The sequence below is a fragment of the Kogia breviceps genome, chromosome 17, assembly GCF_026419965.1.
Source record: "Kogia breviceps isolate mKogBre1 chromosome 17, mKogBre1 haplotype 1, whole genome shotgun sequence".
Lineage (NCBI taxonomy): Eukaryota > Metazoa > Chordata > Mammalia > Artiodactyla > Physeteridae > Kogia > Kogia breviceps.
The window spans coordinates 1,450,480-1,470,726 of record NC_081326.1 but is presented as its reverse complement, the minus strand read 5'-3'; the positions used below and the strand labels follow the sequence as shown (position 1 = coordinate 1,470,726).

The window sequence follows — 20,247 nt, the reverse complement described above, 5'->3', positions numbered from 1 at the left end:
GGTCTTTTATGAATAGCTTCTTTTACTTAGTATGCTTTCCAAGGTTCATCCATGTTTTACCCTGTATCAGTACTTATTCTTTTTATTATCAAATAATATTCCATTATGTGGATATACCACATTTTGTTCATCCATCATCAGTTAATGTGTTGTTTCTGCTTTTTGGCCACTATGAATTATGCTGCTCTGAACATTTGTGTACAGGTTTTTGTGTGGCTATATGCTATTTCTCTTGGGTACTTACTACAGAAACTCAAACTGCGGAAAATCAAAGACAAAGAAAAAATTCTGAAATAAGCCATTGAGTTGGGGGAAAATTTACCCATAGTGGAACATGGATTAGGATTACAGCTGACTTCTTATCAGAAATCATGAAATCAAGAAGAGAATGGAGTGAAATAGTCAAAGTGTTGAAATTGAAAAGCATAAACTCAGAATTCTATATCCTGTGAAATTATTCTTCTAAAGTGGAGAAATAAAAAGTATAACAGAACACAGCAACAGAGAGTGCCTTACCAGAAGCTCTATACTGCAAGAAGTGTTATAAGAATTTCTCTAGGGTTTAGGAAAATATGTCAACACTCAGATCAATATAAGGAAAGTAAGAGCTGAAGGAATAAATGAAAGTAAAATATTTTATCTTTCTTATTCTTGCTTGATTGGAAACAAGTTTTAGTTTAAAATAATAATAGTAACAATGTATGGTTTTACTGAAGATTACAGGTAAGTGCTATGAATGACAACAATGTCCATAATATATGAGAAAGATAAATCAGGAATATTCTGTTATTAGGTACCTGAGTTATGCAAGAAGCAGTACAGGGCTATTTGAAAGTGCATGTGGAGTCATTTAAAATGTATATTGGAAACTCTAAGTCAAACACTAATTGTTTTTAAAGTATAATTGATACAATAAGATAAGAGATATAATGGACTCTTTTACATAAAATGCTTAATTTAAACCAAGGAAGTCAAAAACGAATTAGGGTGGTGATGGGAGAAACAAAGAACAAATATGCAACAAATAGAAAAGAGTTTTAAATATGGTGGATATTAATATGGTTTATCAGTAATTACTTTATATTTGAATGGTCTAAATATATCAATTATAAAACAGAAATTGTTAATGGGATATAAAAGACCCAACTCTAGGTTCTACAAAAAGCACACAACATTTTAATATAAAGACTGATAGGTTTAAGGTAAAGGCATATAGAAAAATGTCTTTTGCTAACGCTGACCGACATAGCTGGAGGAGACATATCAGTTACACACAAAGCAGAGACTCGAGAACGAGAAAAATTATCCAGGTTAAAGTGAGGAAATAAATAATTATTAAAGTGGTAGAATCTCCAATGATATGTAGTCATGCTAAACACCTAACAACAAAGTATCAAAAAACGTGAGGCAAAAACTGATGGAACTGAAAGGAGAAACGGATATCACTTCTGGACTTGTGGAACTCAACAGCACTCTTTCAAGAATTGTGAGTTCAGGCGGGCAGTGATTTGGCGAGGACACAGTTGAAGTAAACAGCACTATCCTTCAAACTGGTTCCCAGCAGCCCTCCCTTATCCCCAGGGGACACGTTCCAAGCCCCCAGGGGATGCTCGACACCCTGGATGGTACCGAACCCTGTATATACGATGTCTTTTCCTGCACATACCTGTGATAAAGCTGAATTTATAAAGGAGGCACAGTAAGCGACCGTCAACAGTAACTAATAATAAAATAGAACAACTAGAACAATAACCTGCGATAAAAGTTAGGCAACCGTGGCCTCTCTCTTTCAAAATATCTTCCTGTACAAATGTAAAGCCTTTTCCATCTTAACTAAGCACTCATCACACACTGACCGTAACTTGTGCAGCTCCAGATGCAGCAGCAAAAGTAGCACACATTTCCTTTTCCCTCTTCACAGGTTCACGGATGGGAGAGTCCTTACCGTCCTCCATGAAGTGAGAACTTTCACCTTTTCACCTAAAGGAAGCACTTCACAGCTTCTCTTTGGCGTATCCGAACTGCCAGCATCATTCTTCATGCCCTTTGGGCCATTATTACGTAGAATAAAGGTCGCCTGACCACAAGCACTGTGACCCCGGGAGACAGTCGACCTGCTCCCCCCGCGACTGCTGAGTGACTGAAGTGGAACACGGACGGAGGGATGGTTCCCATCCTGGGAGGATGGAGCTGACATAGCGAGACTTCATCACCGTCCTCAGAAGGACGCGTGGTTGAAAACTTAGGAATTGCTTATTTCTGGAATCTTTCAGTTAATATTTTTGGACTGTGGTTGACCTTGGGTCACTGATGCCAAGTAAAGTGAAACTGCAGATAAGGAGGGACTCCTATCTTTTGCAGAACACTCTGTCCCAAAACAGCAAAATGCATATTCCTCCCATGCTTATATGGAAAATTCACAAAGATAGACCCGATTCTAGGCCAGACACAAAATTGAACAAATCAAAAAGAATATAAATTATACAAACTATGCCCCCAGACAACAAGGAATTTAAACTAGCAGCCAGTACCAGAAAGACAGCTTGAAAGTCCCCCAAATATTTGGAGAATACCTTTCTACATAACACAGGAGTCAAAGAAGAAGTTTGGAGAGAAATTTAAAAATACTTTGAACTAAATAAAAATGAAATAGAACTCTTCAAAATTTGGGGGAAGCTGTGCTTAGAGAAAAATTTATGCCATTAAATGCATATATTCATAACGATGATTAAAGTCAACGATCTAAGCTTCTACTATAGGAAATAGAAAAAGTGGAGCAGTCAAAGCCCAAAGCACAAAGAAGGAAACAAATAATAAAATCACAAAGGAAATTAGCGAAATGAAAAACAAACAAACAAAAACAACAGAGAAAAGTCAATGGCACTAAACACCTGTCCTTTGAAGTGATAAATAAAAATTGATAAACCTTTAACCAGATTAATCAAGAAATAGAGAAGAGACAAATTACCAATATTGGAAATGAAAGAGGGGTCCTCACTATTGATCCCATGGACATTAAGAAAAGGCTAATAGTAGAACACTACAAACAACTCTACGCCCACAACTTTGATAACCTCGGTGACATGGATCAATTCTTTGAAAGACACAACTACTAAAACTCACGCAAGGAGAAACAGATATTCTGAAATGGCCTACGTGTATTAAATAAACTGAACCGAAATAACACACCTAAACTAGAAGGTTTTCCTGGTGTCACGTATTTAATGAAGGAACGGAACCAATCCTCCAGTCTTGTCTAGAATATAGAAGCAGAGGCAACACTTTCTAAGTCATTCTTTGATGCCAGCATTATTTTAATACCAAAAATGATTTTTAAAACATTACAGAAAAACAAAATTAAGACCCAGATATCTTATCAGAATTTATGCAATGACCTTCAAAAAGTTACTAGCACATCAAACCCAACAATGAATAAAAGGAATTATACATCACAACCAGGTGGGTTTATTCCAGGTAAGCAAGGATGATTCAATATTGTAAATTCAATCAATGTAATCTATGCATCAAATGTTTAAAGAACAAAACAAGTAGGGTCATATCAGATGATGCAGAAAAAGCATTTGAAAGAACTCAACATACATCCATGTTTAAAACTGCCTGCAAACTAGGAATATAGGGGAACTTCTTCAACTTGATAAAGAACAGCTACAAAACACCAACAGCTAATATCATACTTAATGATGAGAAACCAGACCCGTTCCCACTGAGACCAGGAACAAGGAAAGGACATATCTTCTCACAATGAATATTCAAGTTATGCTGGAAGTCCAGGCTAGTGCAATATGACAATCATGAAAAAATAAAGTTACATTGACTTAAAGAAGGAAACAAAGCCATCTTTATGGCCATGAAATAATTGATGAGCTGGACTTTATTACAATTAAAAAGTTCTGTTCTGGGCTTCCCTGGTGGCGCAGTGGTTAAGAATCCGCCTGCCAATGCAGGGGACACGGGTTCAAGCCCTGATCCGGGAAGATCCCACATGCCACGGAGCAACTAAGCCCGTGCGCCACAACTACTGAGCCCGTGTGCTGCAACTATTGAAGCCTGTGCTCCACAACAAGAGAAGCCACCTCGATGAGAGGCCCGTGCACCGCAACGAAGAGTAGCCCCTGCTCGCCGCAACTAGAGAAAGCCCGCACGCGGCAAAGAAGACCCAACACAGCCAAAATAAATAAATAAATAAAATTAATAAAGAGAAAAATGAAAGTTCTGTTCTGCAAAATGTACTTTTAAAGAAAATTAAAAGGCAACCCATCCACAGAGAGGGAGAAGATATTTTTAAAACATATATTTGATTTGGTAGCCGATACAAACAAGGAGCTGTCTCCAATATAAAGAACTCTGTTAAGTTCAACAATATGAAAACAAACAACTGAATTTTAAAATGGGCAAAGTATGTGAATAGACATCACCGAAGAAAATACAAAGAGGGCAAATGAGCATATGAACAAATGCCCAACATCATCTGTCATTAAGGAAACTGTAAATTAAAATAGCAATGAGATTCCACTGCACACATGGTTCAAATCCACAAAACTGAAAGTACCAATTGCTGGTAAGGATACAGGGCAATGGGAACTCTCCCTTATTGCTCGTGGATGTGCAAAACGGTCCTGCCATTTTGGAAGACAGATTGGCCGTTTCTTGTAAACTAACTATAATCGTACCACATAATTCAGCAATACACCTCCTAAGTTATACTCAATTTATTTAAAACTTATGTCCATGCAAAAACCTGCCTGCAAATGTTTATAACAGCTTTATTCATAATCACCACGAACTGGAAGTAAGCACAATGTCCAATAGGTAAATAGATTTTTAAAAATCTGTAGTGAAGTTGCTTAACATTCCATTGTCTTGACCATGAAATATTATTCAGTGCTCAAAAAGAAATAAATTATCAAGAGCTGAAAGACATGAATCATTCTTAAATGCACATTGCTAGGTGAAAGAAGCCGTTCTGAAAAGGCTACCTGCTCTATGATTTCAGTTATATGACATTCTGATAAAGGCAAAACTATACAGACAGTGAAATGGTCATTTCTAGAGGACCATGATGTGGGGAGGAAATAGCTGAGGAGGATTTTTTGAGGGCAGTGAAACTATTCTGTAGGACGTCGTAATGGTGGATACATGGTATTATGCACTTGTCAAAACCTGTAGAATTTGCAGCTAAAAGGTGAGTGAGCCTTAATGTGTGCAAATCTTAAAAAAACATCATTTTGGAGGTTAAGGGATATCACAATTGAATGCAGGATATGACAAGATAATCTGAACGTATTACGAACATCTGAAACAACCTCACTGAAGGGCTTAGGAGAGTGGAACTGACCTAAGTGAATCTGGAAATTGATGAAATCTGCAAGACTAAAGGCAAAAAAGAACAGTACATCAATCCTCTACCTAGTCAAGATTTCCCACTAGGCAGTGGGTTAACTGTGGTGATCCTGCTGTACATACGTACTGGATTAGAACAATTAAATAAGCAGGTGGCAGATGGTGTAGCATCTGGTGGTGGGAGGCTACACATAAGCAAGGGGAGGGGGCTACGACTGTCTGTGTGATGATGGGTTCCCTTAGCGGCAGCCGTGTAAACCCACGTTTAGCTCAATGTAGACACAGAGTAGGTGTGTGAGCAATTCAGTGCACACACGCACACGCACGCATGCGCACACGTGCGTGCGCACACACACACACACACACACACACACACGCCTCCTGTTCTGTGAGCTGAGGGGCCTAGAAGGCACAGCTACTCCACAAGCAATGAGCACACCAGCTCCCAGAATGTAGTTTCTCAAACATTCTCTAGCAAAGAGAAGCAGGGCCGCTGGGAGGAATGGCTGATTCTTGGACTGGCAGGAAATGTACAAGATGAGCCTGAAACATCTTTTAGCGCCAGAAACTGAGAAAGTGCTCCAAAAAAAAAAAAAAAAAAATCCCAAGGACTTTACAAAGCAACACTAAAGCCAACTGGAAGAGCTTACAGCCCAGAGTATAAAAGAAGTATCCACAATCCACACTGATCTGTCAAAATGACTGAATAAATTTGAAAAATGGAGGTGAATAGACAAATCTCCTATGTAGCAGAATTCCAGGGAATGTACAGACAGTCCACCCCTGTGGAGGTAGAGCATATTCCCCACTAAGTGTAGGATCTCCTTCCAAGGAGCACAGCATGGAAAGGGCACAAGAACCACAGAGTAAGAAACCTGGCAGACTCCTCCTCATGCAGGTGCTGGTGATGCAGTCATGACGGCAGGCACACGTGATAAGACATGATAAGACTAGCACTGTTGCCTCTGTCATCTTCCTCCCAACACACATAAGCCCAGTCTAATCACACAAAAAAATCGGAAAACTCCAAATCGAGATTCAGCCCGCAAAATACCTGACCAGTCCCCCTCAAAAGTGTAACAGTTATCAAAAAAGAAGTCCTAGAAACTATTACAGGCCAGAAGAGCCACAGGAGACATAATTATGTGTGATGTGTAATCCAGATGCGATCCTGGGACAGGAAAAGGAGTATTAGGTAACAACTAAAGACATCTGAATAAAGTATAGACTTTTGTTAATAATAATGTATCAGTACTGGTTTATTCCTTGTAAGAAATGTAATGTAACAATGTGGGATGTTAATAATGGGGAAAACTGGGTGTGGAAACTAAAAATAGAACTACCATACGACCCAGCAATCCCACTACTGGGCATATTCCCTGAGAAAACCCTAATTCAAAAAGAGTCATGTACCACAATGTTCACTGCAGCTCTGTTTACAATAGCCAGGACATGGAAGCAACCTAAGTGTCCATCAACAGATGAATGGATAAAGAAGATGTGGCACATATATACAATGGAATATTACTCAGCCATAAAAAGAAATGAAATTGAGTTATTTGTAGGGAGGTGGATGGACCTAGAGTCTGTCATACAGAGTGAAGTAAGTCAGAAAGAGAAAAACAAATACTGTATGCTAACACACATATATGGAATCTAAACAACAGCAGCAACAACAAAAAATGGTTCTGAAGAACCTAGGGACAAAACAGGAATAAAGACACAGACGTAGAGAATGGATTTGAGGACACGGGGAGGGGGAAGGGTAAGCTGGGACGAAGTGAGAGAGTGGCAGGGACATAGATACACTACCAAATGTAAAATAGAGAGCTAGTGGGAAGCAGCCGCATAGCACAGGGAGATCAGCTCGGTGCTCTGTGACCACCTAGAGGGCTGGGATAGGGAGGGTGGGAGGGAGAGGCAAGAGGGAGGAGGATTTCATGTATGGCTTTCCTCGGTGGTAGTTAATTCAAAGAAAAAGAGTCCACTGCAGTCAGAATTCTGGAGGAAAATCTGAATCCATTAGACCTCAAAACCTATTTCCAAACTGAACACAAATTGAGAATTGTTAGCAGTTAGGTGAAACATGATATGTTACTCAACGACAATTTAAGCGTTTTGCCAAGATCTAAAATCTTTATGTTCCCAAATCACATCCTAAATATGTTCCTTGATAACTCATAAAATCTCCTAAATGGTTCCAATATATAAAATAATGCCTCATTTTCAGATGATATGATGTAAGTCTTGTAATTTTATTTTCTGATTAATCTAAGCTAAAAAAGAAAATTCCAGCGGAAACTTTGAATTAAGTTAAGCATATATCATAACAATTAAAATGTTATTAAACAACATTTTGTATTTCTTTTATCAAAATTTGTTTTCGTTGCATGAACCTATCATTTTAACTTACATAATCTGAGCTATTCATTCCGCTCCTGTAACAATTACACCATTTTAGAGTTTGGTTCAAAGTCACAAATTCAGAATCAGGGTGATGGTTATTTGCAGTTCTAATTATCTAATGTTTTCTATCAATAAGACCATAAAAACAAAAAACAGATGACACTCTTTTTCGGTCTCAAAGCTGGCACCTGCTCTAGTCTTTCTTGGTCAGGAAACTGGTAGCTTTCCTTCCTTCGCAATCTTCTAGCGAGAAGAATGCCCGGGGTGGTGAGGGTGAAGCCCAGAACTGATGATCGCGCACCCAGACACCAGACGCAGACGCCGCGGTGACGGAATTCTAGTTAACGAGCTACAGAACGCGTTAACAACAGCCACTGCGTGTCCGCGTGGAGAGCGGGGAGCCCCGGCCACACAGATCAAGCCTGTAGCTATAGCTCCGTCACGGAAGCTGGGGCTACACCGCTGAAGGCATCTACGAATGTTGCAGACGTCTAACAATGGCAGTGAACAGTGTAGGTGAATAAAAGAAAGTCACAGACACAAACAACCTACTGTCATACCTTCCCGGGCTGCTTTCTGAATTTGGGCCTCTGGGGGCCCTGACGTGGAACGAGGAATGCGGTCCGGTCCGTCAGCGTGGTACTTAAAACCACCCACACCTCTGAGCTTGCGGTGACCTTTTCTGCCCAGTTAAGTCCCTTCTTAAACATTTAATTAATGTCTCAGTCCCACGGCGGTGTAAGTCAGTCTGTTTGCTTAGATAATTAGCAGTGAAGGCAAAAGCACCTGATCACTGCTGCAAAGTGAAAGACTGGGAGCAAATAAGAATGTCACCACCTACACTTCAAAGTGACACGGTTAAACCTCTCAAAAGAGTAAAAGTTTGTCGTGAAGGGCCGCGTGCAGTTTGCAATACAATCTCACACCCCTCTTCTCTGAAACAGAATGAACACCGTTCGGAAGCAGCGTGATTAGCGCATCCTGACCTTTCCTGCCACACGGATCTGCTTAATCAGAGCCTCATCACGGCAAGTGCAAGCTCGCTGCTGCCTCCGAAGGGCAAACTGCAAACGGGACTCCAGGGAACGGCGTGCGGTTTTGGAAGAGAATGCACTTGGTTTCGCTCCCTGGACAATGAATTTAAAATCACGTTGCACTTTTGAAAAAAGACTAAAGTTAAAATATCTTTGCTTACAGGGCTATATTTGAAATTTGTGTACATTCAGAACCGAGCAGTCTGTGACGTGCTGCTACTCATTTGTCTAAAACTCTGTTCTCAAATGTTGCTGCGCCCGGTACCTATTTGACAGAAGCCTGAGAGCTGAAGTACGTATATTTTATGCGAGGTTCTCCGCGGGGTGATTTTTCAAACATCAAGTAGGATTTTTGAGAGAAAAACCGATCGATGAATATGGCACAACCCGCCCGCCCCACAGGGAACGCTCTCCAGCCGCTCTGCTTGCGGGGCTGGGGCTTTTCAGACGCTTGAGGCCTGAAATACGTAAATATATCAGAGGGTTTTCTCCAGATAGTAGCAGGGCAATGTCCTCACACACCAAGTGAACTGGAGCCGCGAGAAGCCAAAGGCTCACGGTATTTTCATTTTGTTTGACCCTTGAGTGCAAACCTTTAGGCATATTTTCTCCTCCCTCCTTTCCCCTGTGAGCTGATATGGAGATTCAGTGAAAGTTCTACGGATGTTATTGAATCAGCCGTGAAAAACTTTTCCCAAACGCCCGACACCGGCCTGTTCTTTTCTGCATCATTTTTTATGTCCTCCCTCGGCTCCACAGAAGCTGCTCAACCTTCCAGCTTCTCCCAAGGTGTAGATTAGAGGCCGCTGATAGTGAAACTGCTGGTCCCATTGTTAAAATACAAATCCCTGGGTCACATAAGCTGAGTGAATTAAAGTATCTGAGGCCGGGTTCAAATCAGCACATTACCAACATCCAAGAAAATACCACAGTAAACACTGCGGATCTTTCTGTGGAGCTGTCTAGTGAGCTGAACCTGTGAGCCTTGAGATGAAGTGTCTCTAAATGTTGTCTCTGTCTCTGTCTCTGTCTCTCTCTCTCTCACACACACACACACACACACACACACACACACAGACACACACACATACACGCATACACACACGCATACAGACACACACACAGACACACACATACACGCATACAGACACACACACACGCATACACACACACATACACGCATACAGACACACACACACAGAGACACACAGAGACACACACACACAGACACACACACATACACGCATACACACACGCATACAGACACACACAGACACACATACACACACGCGCGTGCACACACACACACACACACACACACACGGTCTTTACATGCTCTTCCCATTGCCCCAGCTACTAGATGAAATTTTACAAACATAATTTTTTTTGTTTATAAGATTCTAAACATTTGCAAAGATTTAGAGATATATTTCACCTAGAGATACACTTAGTGGACATGGACTGGTAGGAATTAACCGAAAAACTGGAGAACATAGCAAACGGCCTCCGTAAGTATTTCTTTAAATTACAGTTTGTTCTTAGTGGCTCTCACTGAGCTGTTTCTAATATACAAAAAAAAAACCCAAAAAAACCACCAAGTACGAGATTATCCAAAAGTCAGACAGCACACTGGACCAGCGTCATATTTCCTAATGAATAAACTGAAAAGTTTTTAGCGATGCCCTAAATCCTCAGTTGCACATGGGGAAAATTATGATATTAGGAAAAAGTAAAGAAAACTCACCACTTCTTCATGTCTGCATTTTCTCACATTAATCCCATTTATCTACAATGGAAAGAGAGACACAGTTTCACGTGGTATATTGTGAATTGGCTTTATGTTTTGGGTGCACCTGGAAAATAATGGTAAGGTGTGTACCTGCAGAATCGCGTCCCCAATAAACAGCAGTCCTGAGAGCTCAGCTGTGAACGGAGAAGGACAACTGATTATGCACCGTCTACTTTCTTCACACAGATGAAAGAGTTTTTAATTAAATAAAGTCAAAACTGATAAAAGGAAAAAAAAACGAAATGTTTTATATGGGTAGCATCTTAAAAGATCCACAGGTAATAGAAATGCAAAAACAATCACATGATTCAACTCCTATGATGGAAACATGAGCTGAATTGAAACACATGCTGTGATAGTTCCATTTCATTCTATCATTTCAGATGTTAGTTGCCAGAAATTGGCCGCGCTTCTGGATGGAGGACTAAATGTTCTCAGGTTCTTATGAGCGCGTTAAGGCGTCTATGAAAACGTTTAGAGCTAGACATTCACTCCGTCGGCTATGGAATCAGCTCCCCGTTTCTTTTTAAACACTAGGCTGTCTCCGTGATTTCGGTCATTGTAACAGTTGGTTTATATCTTTAGTTTTTCCTGGATGCAATTTCACATGAAGGGCTGAGTTAAATTGCATATGAAAACTGAAAAAGTATGTATGTAACTGGAGTTGCCTGTAACTGAGGTGACTTGTAGGCGTCAGACCCGTTCTGTGTTTGCTTGTTAATGAGACCCTGTGCGGTCTCGCAATCTCTGGCTCTCACACCGCCGCCCGCTCTGCTGGCTCCCCTCCCTGCCCGCCCGGCGGGTGACGGACGTGGGCTCGGCAGTCAGAACCGGCACGTGCTGCCCGGTCACAGGAACCCGGGGGTCAGCCCCACACGAATCTGTGATTCTAACTATTGTCTTGCTCCTCAGGGACAGAGACTCGCAGCACAGCCCTCTTCACACTTTACCTCTTTGCTCCTTGGAGATTTTTGAAATGACAACTGGAATGTTATGTTCCGCTCCCCCCTGAAAAGAGAAAATCATGTATCGTGCTTGTTAATCTCAAAAACTAAATACACAGCCTTTAGTTAGGAAACTATACAAGTTATGAACAGCATGTGAACGGACACCAAACAGAATTAAAATAGACCCCTGGAATCTTTCTACCAAATAGATTGTCCTCCCAAGAAACTTATCTGTTTAGAAATTCTCTGTGACATGCAATAATTAATAGCAGTTGACTTTGAAAATTTCCATTTTTAAAATTAAGATTGGTGATTCCTTAAGAAGGCATTTCCTCCAATGTGTAGCAGTGCTGCCCACTGCAGAAATTCTTACTTAGGGATCCAAACGGTAGATAATTATGTATTTCCATTATCTGGCTAAGTTGTTCTATGCAGGGGACCAAGCCAGGGCCCCTTTGGGTGCTGCATGGCTGGAGAGACCACACACACAAATGGGTACGAGAAACCAGACCGTGTCTGAGCCTGATGGGGAGGGGGCAGCATATTCCTCTTCGTGTGAAAGCGCACACGAAACAATTAGCAGAATGCGGTAAACTGACAAGAATATTGCAACGGTGCTTTGTCTAATTGACCAAAGAAGACAGAAAAAATACAGAAAAGTAAGCAAGCTAAACTTATGTGGACGGAAATAAAATAAATCCCTGAAGTAACTGCATAAAATTATGTTTTTTATATAACAGATTTGAGAAGGTTGAAAGCAACAGCTGAAAAATCAAATAAGTGCATTAAAGAATAAGATTTCATGGAGAAAACAAGTACAGCACTTTTAACATGGGTAGTTGAAAAGATAATCTAAATTTCCCTTGGGGTTTCTGTAGCTTCAGAATAAGTAAACCTCCTAAGCCTTCTTTCCTCCAAGGACAAAAATTACTTTAGAACAGACATTTTTTCCCATGAATGTCCATTGTTAGCACTGAATTGTCAATATATTTAAATATAAGATAGGCAGGAGCTGTAGAGAACAGTAGTGGCTTTCAAGCTTTTCTCAGCAAGTAGTCCTTTCTGCTTCTGGGATATTAAGAAGAGAGGTGATGAATAAAATGCTGAAAGCTGTCTCACCCAGGCTGAAATTCAAACCCACCCCCGAATCCCCTGTTCTCACCATTTCCCGCCAACCTGCCCTTCACCCACCCACCCTCGCTAAGGCTGTGCAGAAGGTCTCTGGCATAAGCTTCCTTGGCTTCCGACTCTCCTCTTGCATTTTGTGTTTGTGTCCACAAGCCCTGATCCTGTCCAAGACAATCTCTCATCCAATCAGAGCACAGGATTGGGACTGAGGGTGCGGTACAAAAGGGGTGCTTCATTAGCACAGTAAACCCGGAACCTTTCATGGTAAACGTGGCCCCTCATGTTTACCAGTTAGGGTTCCAAGTTCCCAATCCCTGCATTCTGTTCTATCTTTCCCCATTATACTTATTAGCTTCTTACCTACTACAATCTTACACATTTCCTACATATATTATTTGTTTTCTTTCTCCTAACCACAAAGCAAGTTCGACAAGAGCAATAGAATTATCTATTTATTTATTTATTTATTTTGGTTATTTGTTTCCTGCATTGATGTAATGTCAGTGCCTGGAATAATGATTCTTTTTTAAGCTTTGAAATGTTTGTTGAGTGAATGAATAAATGAAGGCTAAAAATTTTCCAGACCTAAAATTGTTCATTCTTTTTTTTTTTAAACAATTTTTTAAAGATTGTTTTGAAGTGGACCATTTTTAAAGTCTTTATTGAATTTGTTACAATACTGCTTCTGTTTTAGATTTTGGGATTTGGGCCCTGACGCATGTGGGATCTTAGCTCCCTGACTAGGGATTCAACCTGCACCCGCTGCATTGGAAGGCAAATCTTAACCACTGGATCACCAGGGAAGTCCTGTAAAATTGTTCATTCTTTAAAGTGCTTTGCAGAGGGAGATCTTCAAGACCACAGAGGAGTAAGACGCGGAGATCACCTTCCTCCCCACAAATACATCAGAAATACATCTACACGGGGAACTGCTCCTACAGAACACCCACCGAACGCTGGCAGAAGACCTCAGACCTCCCCAAAGGCAAGAAACTCCCCACGCACCAGGGAGGGCAAAAGAAAAAAGAATAAACAGAGACAAAAGAACAGGGACAGGCCCTGCACCAGTGGGAGGGAGCCGTGGAGGAGGAACGGTCTCCACACACTAGGAGCCCCTGCGCGGGCGGAGACTGCGGGTGGCGGAAGGGGGACGCTTCGGAGCCGCGGAGGAGAGCGCGGCCACAGGTGCGGAAGGCAAAGCGGGGGGGTTCCCGCACAGAGGGTCGGCGCCGACCGGCACTCACCAGCCCGAGAGGCTCGTCTGCTCACCCGCTGGGAAGGGCGGGGGCCGGGAGCTGAGGCTCGGGCTTCGGTCGGAAGCCGGGAGAGGACTGGGGTTGGCTGGCGGCGTGAACACAGCCCGAAGGGGCTAGCGCGCCACGGCCGGCCGGGAGGGAGTCCGGGAAAAAGTCTGGAGCCGCCGAAGAGGCAAGAGACCATTGCTTTGGGGTGCGTGAGGAGAGGGGATGCAGAGCACCGCCTAAACGAGCTCCAGAGACGGGCGCGAGCCACGGGGATCAGCATGGACACCAGAGACGGGCATGAGACGCTAAGGCCGCTGCTGCCGCCACCAAGAGGCCTGTGTGTGAGCCCAGGTCACATCCACACCTCCCCTCCCGGGAGCCCGTGCAGCCCGCCACGGCCGGGGTCCCGGGATCCAGGGACAGCTTCCCAGGGAGAACGCGCGTCACGCCGGCCTCTGCCGCCACGGGCTCGCCCCGCCTCCGCGCCCCTCCCTCCCCCCGCCCCCCCGCCCCAGCCTGAGTGAGCCAGAGCCCCCGGATCAGCGGCTCCTTTAACCTCGTCCTGTCTGAGCAAAGAGCAGACGCCCTTGGGCGACCTACACGCAGAGGTGGGGCCAAGTCCAAAGCTGAACCCCGGGAGCTGTGCGAACAAAGAGGACAAAGGGAAATCTCTCCCAGCAGCCTCAGCAGCAGCGGATTAAATCTCCACCATCAACTTGATGTACCTGCATCTGTGGAAAACCTAAACAGACAGCGAATCATCCCAAGTTGAGGAGGTGGACTTTGGGAGCAACCATAGACTTGGGGTTTTCTTTCTGCATCTAATTTGTTTCTGGTTTTATGTTTATCTTAGTTTAGTATTTAGAGCTTATTATCATTGGTATATTTCTTTATTGATTTGGCTGCTCTCTTCCTATTTTTTACATATATAAATATTTTTTTCAGTTTTCACTTTTTGTGAGTGTGTGTGTGTCTATGCTTCTTTGTGTGATTTTGTCTGTATAGCTTTGCTTTTACCTTTGTCCTAGGGTTCTGTTTTACTTTTTTTAATATAGTTTTTTAAAAAATTATTTTAATAACTTTCTTTTTACTTTATTTTTTCCTTTCTCTCTCTTCCTTCCTTCCTTCCTCCTCCTCCCTCCCTCCCTCTTTCTCTTTCTCTCTTTCTCTCTTTCTTTCTTTTCTTTCTCCCTTTTCTTCTGAGCCGTGTGGCTGACAGGGTCTTGGTGGTACGGCCAGGTCTCAGACCTGTGCCTCTGAGATGGGAGAGCCAAGTTCAGGACACTGTTCCACCAGAGACCTCCCAGCTCCACAAAATATCAGATGGCAAAATCTCTCCCAGAGATCTCCAACCCAATGCTAGGATCTAGCTCCACTCAACAACCAGCAAGCTACAGTGCTGGACACCCCATGCCAAACAACCAGCAAGACAGGAACACAACCCCACCCATTAGCAGAGAGACTGCCTAAAATCATAATGAGGTCACAGACACCCCAAAACACACCACGGATGTGGTCCTGCCCACCAGAAAGACAAGATCCAGCCGCATCCACCAAAACACAGGCATGAATCCCCTCCACCAGGAGCCTACACAACCCACTGAACCAGCCTTAGCCACTGGGGGCAGACACCAAAAACAAAGGGAACTATGAACCTGCAGCCTGTGAAAAGGAGACCCCAAACTCAGTAAATTAAGCAAAATGAGAAGACAGAAAAACACACAGCAGATGAAGGAGCAAGGTAAATACCCACCAGACCAAACAAAGGAAGAGGAAATAGGCAGTCTACCTGAAAAAGAATTCAGAGTAATGATAGTGAAGATGATCCAAAACCTTGTAAATAGAATGGAGAAAATACAAAAAAACATTTAACAAGGACCTAGAAGAACAAAAGAGCAAACAAACAATGATGAACAACACAATAAATGAAATTTAAAATTCTCTAGAAGGAATCAATAGCAGAATAACTGAGGCAGAAAAATGGATAAGTGACCTGGAAGATAAAATAGTGGGAATAATTGTACTGTAAACAAGAATAAAGAAAAAAGAATGAAAAGAACTGAGGACAGTCTCGGAGACCTCTGGGACAACATTAAACTCACCAACATTTGAATTATAGGGGTCCCAGAAGAAGAAGAGAAAAAGAAAGGGACTGAGAAAATATTTGAAGAGATTATAGTTGAAAACTTCCCTAACATGGGAAAGGAAATAGTCAATCAAGTCCAGGAAGTGCAGAGAGTCACATCCAGGATAAATCCAAGGAGAAACACACCAAGACACATATTAATCAAACTATCAAAAATTAAATACAAACAAAAAATATTAAAAGCAGCAAGGGAAAAACAACAAATAACATACAAGGGAATCCACATAAGGTTAATAGCTGATCTTTCAGCAGAAACTCTGCAAGCCAGAAGGGAGTGGCAGGACATATTTAAAGTGATGAAAGGGAAGAAACTACAACCAAGATTACTCTACCCAGCAAGGATCTCATTCAGATTAGATGGAGAAATTAAAAACTTTACAGACAAGCAAAAGCTAAGACAATTCAGCACCACCAAATCAGCTTTACAACAAACACTATAGCAACTTCTCTAGGCAGGAAACACAAGAGAAAGAAAAGACCTACAATAACAAACCCAAAACAATTAAGAAGATGGTAATAGGAACATACATATTGATAGTTACCTTAAATGTAAATTGATTAAATGCTCCCATCAAAAGACATAGATTGGCTGAATGGATACAAAAACAAGAACCATATATGTGCTGTCTACAAGAGACCCACTTCAGACCTAGGGGTACATACAGGCTGAAAGTGAGGGGATGGAAAAAGATATTCCATGTAAATGGAAATCAAAAGAAAGCTGGAGTAGCAATTCTCCTATCAGACAAAATAGATTTTAAAATAAAGACTATTACAAGAGACAAAGGACACTACATAATGATCAAGGGATCAATCCAAGAAGAAGATATAACAATTGTAAATATTTATGCACCCAACATAGGAGCACCTCAATACATAAGGCAGATGCTAACAGCCATAAAAGGGGAAGTCGACAGTAACACAGTCATAGTAGGGGAGTTTAACACCCCACTTTCACCAATGGACAGATCATCCAAAGTGAAAATTAATAAGGAAACACAAGCTTTAAATGATACATTAAATAAGGTGGACTTAATTGATATTTATAGGACATTCTATGCAAAAAAAACCAGAATACACTTTCTTCTCAAGTCCTCATGGAACATTCTCCAGGATAGGTCATATCTCAGGTCACAAATCAAGCCTTGGTAAATTTAAGACAATTGAAATCATGTCAAGTATATTTTCAGACCACAACACTATGAGACCAGATATCAATTACAGTAAAAAATACAAACACACAGAGGCTAAACAATATACTACTAAATAACCAAGAGATCACTGATGAAATCAAAGACAAAATCAAAAAATACATAGAAACAAATGACAATGAAAACACGATGACCCAAAACCTGTGGGATGCAGCAAAAGCAGTTCTAAGAGGGAAGTTTATAGCAACACAATCCTACCTCAAGAAACAAGAAACATCTCAGATAAACAACCTAACCTTACACCTAAAGCAATTAGAGAAAGAATAACAAAATAACCCAAAGTTAGCAGAAGGAAAGGAATCATAAAGATCAGATCAGAAATAAATGAAAAAGAAATGAAGGAAGGAAACAATTGCAAAGATCAATAAAACTAAAAGTTAGTTCTTTGCAAAGATAAACAAAATTGATAAACCATTAGCCAGACTCATCAAGAAAAAAAGGGAGAAGACTCAAATCAATAGAATTAGAAATGAAAAAGGAGAAGTAACAACTGACACTGCAGAAATACAAAGGATCATGAGAGATTACTACAAACAACTCTATGCCAGTAAAATGGACAACCTGGAAGAAATGGACAAATTCTTAGAAATGCACAAGGTGCCGAGACTGAACCAGGAGGAAATAGAAAATATGAACAGACCAATCACAAGCACTGAAATTGAGACTGTGATTAAAAATCTTCCAACAAACAAAAGCCCAGGACCAGGTGACTTCACAGGCGAATTCTATGGAACATTTAGAGAAGAGCTAACACCCATCCTTCTCAAACTCTTCCAAATATAGCAGGGGGAGAAACACTCCAAAACTCATTCTACGAGGTCACTGTCACCCTGATAGCAAAACCAGACAAAGACGTCACAAAGAAAGAAAACTACAGGCCAATATCACTGATGAACATAGATGCAAAAATCCTCAACAAAATACTAGCAAACAGAATCCAACAGCACGTTAAAAGGATCATGATCTTAAGGAGAAACTAAGAAGGTGAACAATGAAATCGCATGTGCATGTGGTTGCAGACAGTTTCTAGAGATCCGTGGAAACTGGAAAAAACATTAAGAATACATCTCCAGGGCTTCCCTGGTGGCGCAGTGGCTGAGAATCCGCCTGCCGATGCAGGGCACACGGGTTCGTGCCCCGGTCCGGGAGGATCCCACGTGCCGCAGAGCGGCTGGGCCCGTGAGCCGTGGCCGCTGCGCCTGCGCGTCCAGAGCCTGTGCTCCGCAACGGGAGAGGCCACAGCAGTGAGAGGCCCGCGTAGCACAAAAAAAAAAAAAAAAAAAAAGAATACATCTCCATTTCTTAGACTAAGGTGCTGGTTAGCTAATATAAATCAGGCACTGATGAGGTTTTCCGTGACAGAGAGAGAAACGAACTCACCCAGATATTACGGTTCAGATATCTGGGGGCAGAGAGAGTGAGACTCTGTTTATGTCACCCGAGGTTGGTGGCTGTCATCAGAGCATTTTCCTTTAACTGATTTTGCTTCTCACCGTTTTCTGTCCTTGCACTACTGAATTTAAGGATTCTCTCAGTGCTCAGATGTTAAATGCAGGTTACCACGGTGGGACAGTGGGAAACCTCTCCCCAGGGCTGGGCTAGAGATATCGATTTTCTGTGGGTCAACTCAGCAATCCCATTCTTCCCTCAACACCCGAGACGTCTAGATATCTTTTAATAAGAAGATATAACTAACCCCTATTTTATCAACATTTTCCTTTTATATGTAAAATTTCTCCTGAAATTTGAATGGTTTGAGTCCAAAGGTGTTTTTTTTTTTTAACTTTATTTCTTCAATCAGACATTTGGAGCTCTGAGAGAATTTTTAAGCTAATTTAAGGAGATCACTTCATTAATTGATTAAGAGAGCTAATTTTAAGTCAAAACTCAGGGGATAAAATTGGAACGTAGTATTGCAGTGCCTTCATTTACTGAATAAAATGTGAGAGCAGTCCAGCTCTATTAAAGTAAATTATATTTAGTTCTGAACCTAACTGGGGATATTCAAAGTTTTCCAGACAGAAATCAAATAATGTGACTCACCCTGTTTAAGATAGGTGACAGGCTTCATGTGACACGCAGAATAAAAGCCAAGGTCCTTAGCATCCCCTGTTATGTGACCTCAGCATCCCCTGAAGCTTTATCCTGGACCCTTGTCATTCTGAGCTAAAGGACATCTACGTATACGGTCCCCTCTGCCTGGAGAGCTGTTTACCTTTACTTTTTTTTTTTTTTTGCGGTATGCGGGCCTCTCACTGTTGTGGCCTCTCCCGTTGCGGAGCACAGGCTCCGGACGCGCAGGCTCAGCGGCCACGGCTCACGGGCCCAGGCGCTCCGCGGCACGTGGGATCTTCCCGGACCGGGGCACGAACCCGTGTCTCCTGCATCGGCAGGCGGATTCTCAACCACTGCGCCACCAGGGAAGCCCTACCTTTACTTTTAACCTCGTATAAACTCTAGCCACATCCAGGAGTTCAGCCAAAGGGCTCCTTCCTCAGTTTCTCCTTACCTGCAGTGATTGCTTCTATAGCACTGGATCATGGCTGGGGTTTACGTTTCTCTACATGACACTCTGGTCAATGTCTGCTTTCCCTCTAGAATGTAAAGGGCCTGACGTCAGGGCAGGTTTCCTTTACCATCTTCCCCCTGACCTATCCTGAGGCCCGCCAGGGTGTATGGCTTGAGGCCATGGTTTAGAGAATAAATGAATTACTTGAGGTCTGCTGATCCAGGGTAAAATGAGATTAGAAAAAGTGAGGTGACATTCTAGAGCGTGCATCCCAGAACATGTTAAAACACACACCATTCAGTTTTGAGACAGCCTTTCTACAAATCATAGTTAACTTTATAGCTAGATAGGAAGAAGGATATAAAGTCCCATCTAAAGCATTCTGTGCATGACTCTATCCAACGATTTTGCCAGCACAACTCGGAAATTCCACTAAATCAAACCCAGAATGTTTTTATAATGCTGGGAATCT

The 20,247-nt window shown here is 41.9% G+C and overlaps 1 protein-coding gene across 7 annotated transcripts in view; it reads right to left on the bottom strand.

The window, feature by feature from the left end:
* SNTG1 (syntrophin gamma 1) overlaps positions 1 to 20,247 on the bottom strand; it is a 316,811-nt gene that overhangs the window by 112,715 nt on the left and 183,849 nt on the right. For all 7 annotated transcript variants that reach the window (XM_067017514.1, XM_067017517.1, XM_067017513.1 and 4 more), the window contains 3 exons: positions 11,541 to 11,598; positions 10,681 to 10,724; positions 10,546 to 10,587 (listed from right to left, as the gene is read on the bottom strand). In XM_067017514.1, the coding sequence (XP_066873615.1) occupies positions 10,546 to 10,587; positions 10,681 to 10,724; positions 11,541 to 11,598 (144 nt within the window). The remainder of the gene's footprint in view (positions 1 to 10,545; positions 10,588 to 10,680; positions 10,725 to 11,540; positions 11,599 to 20,247) is intronic.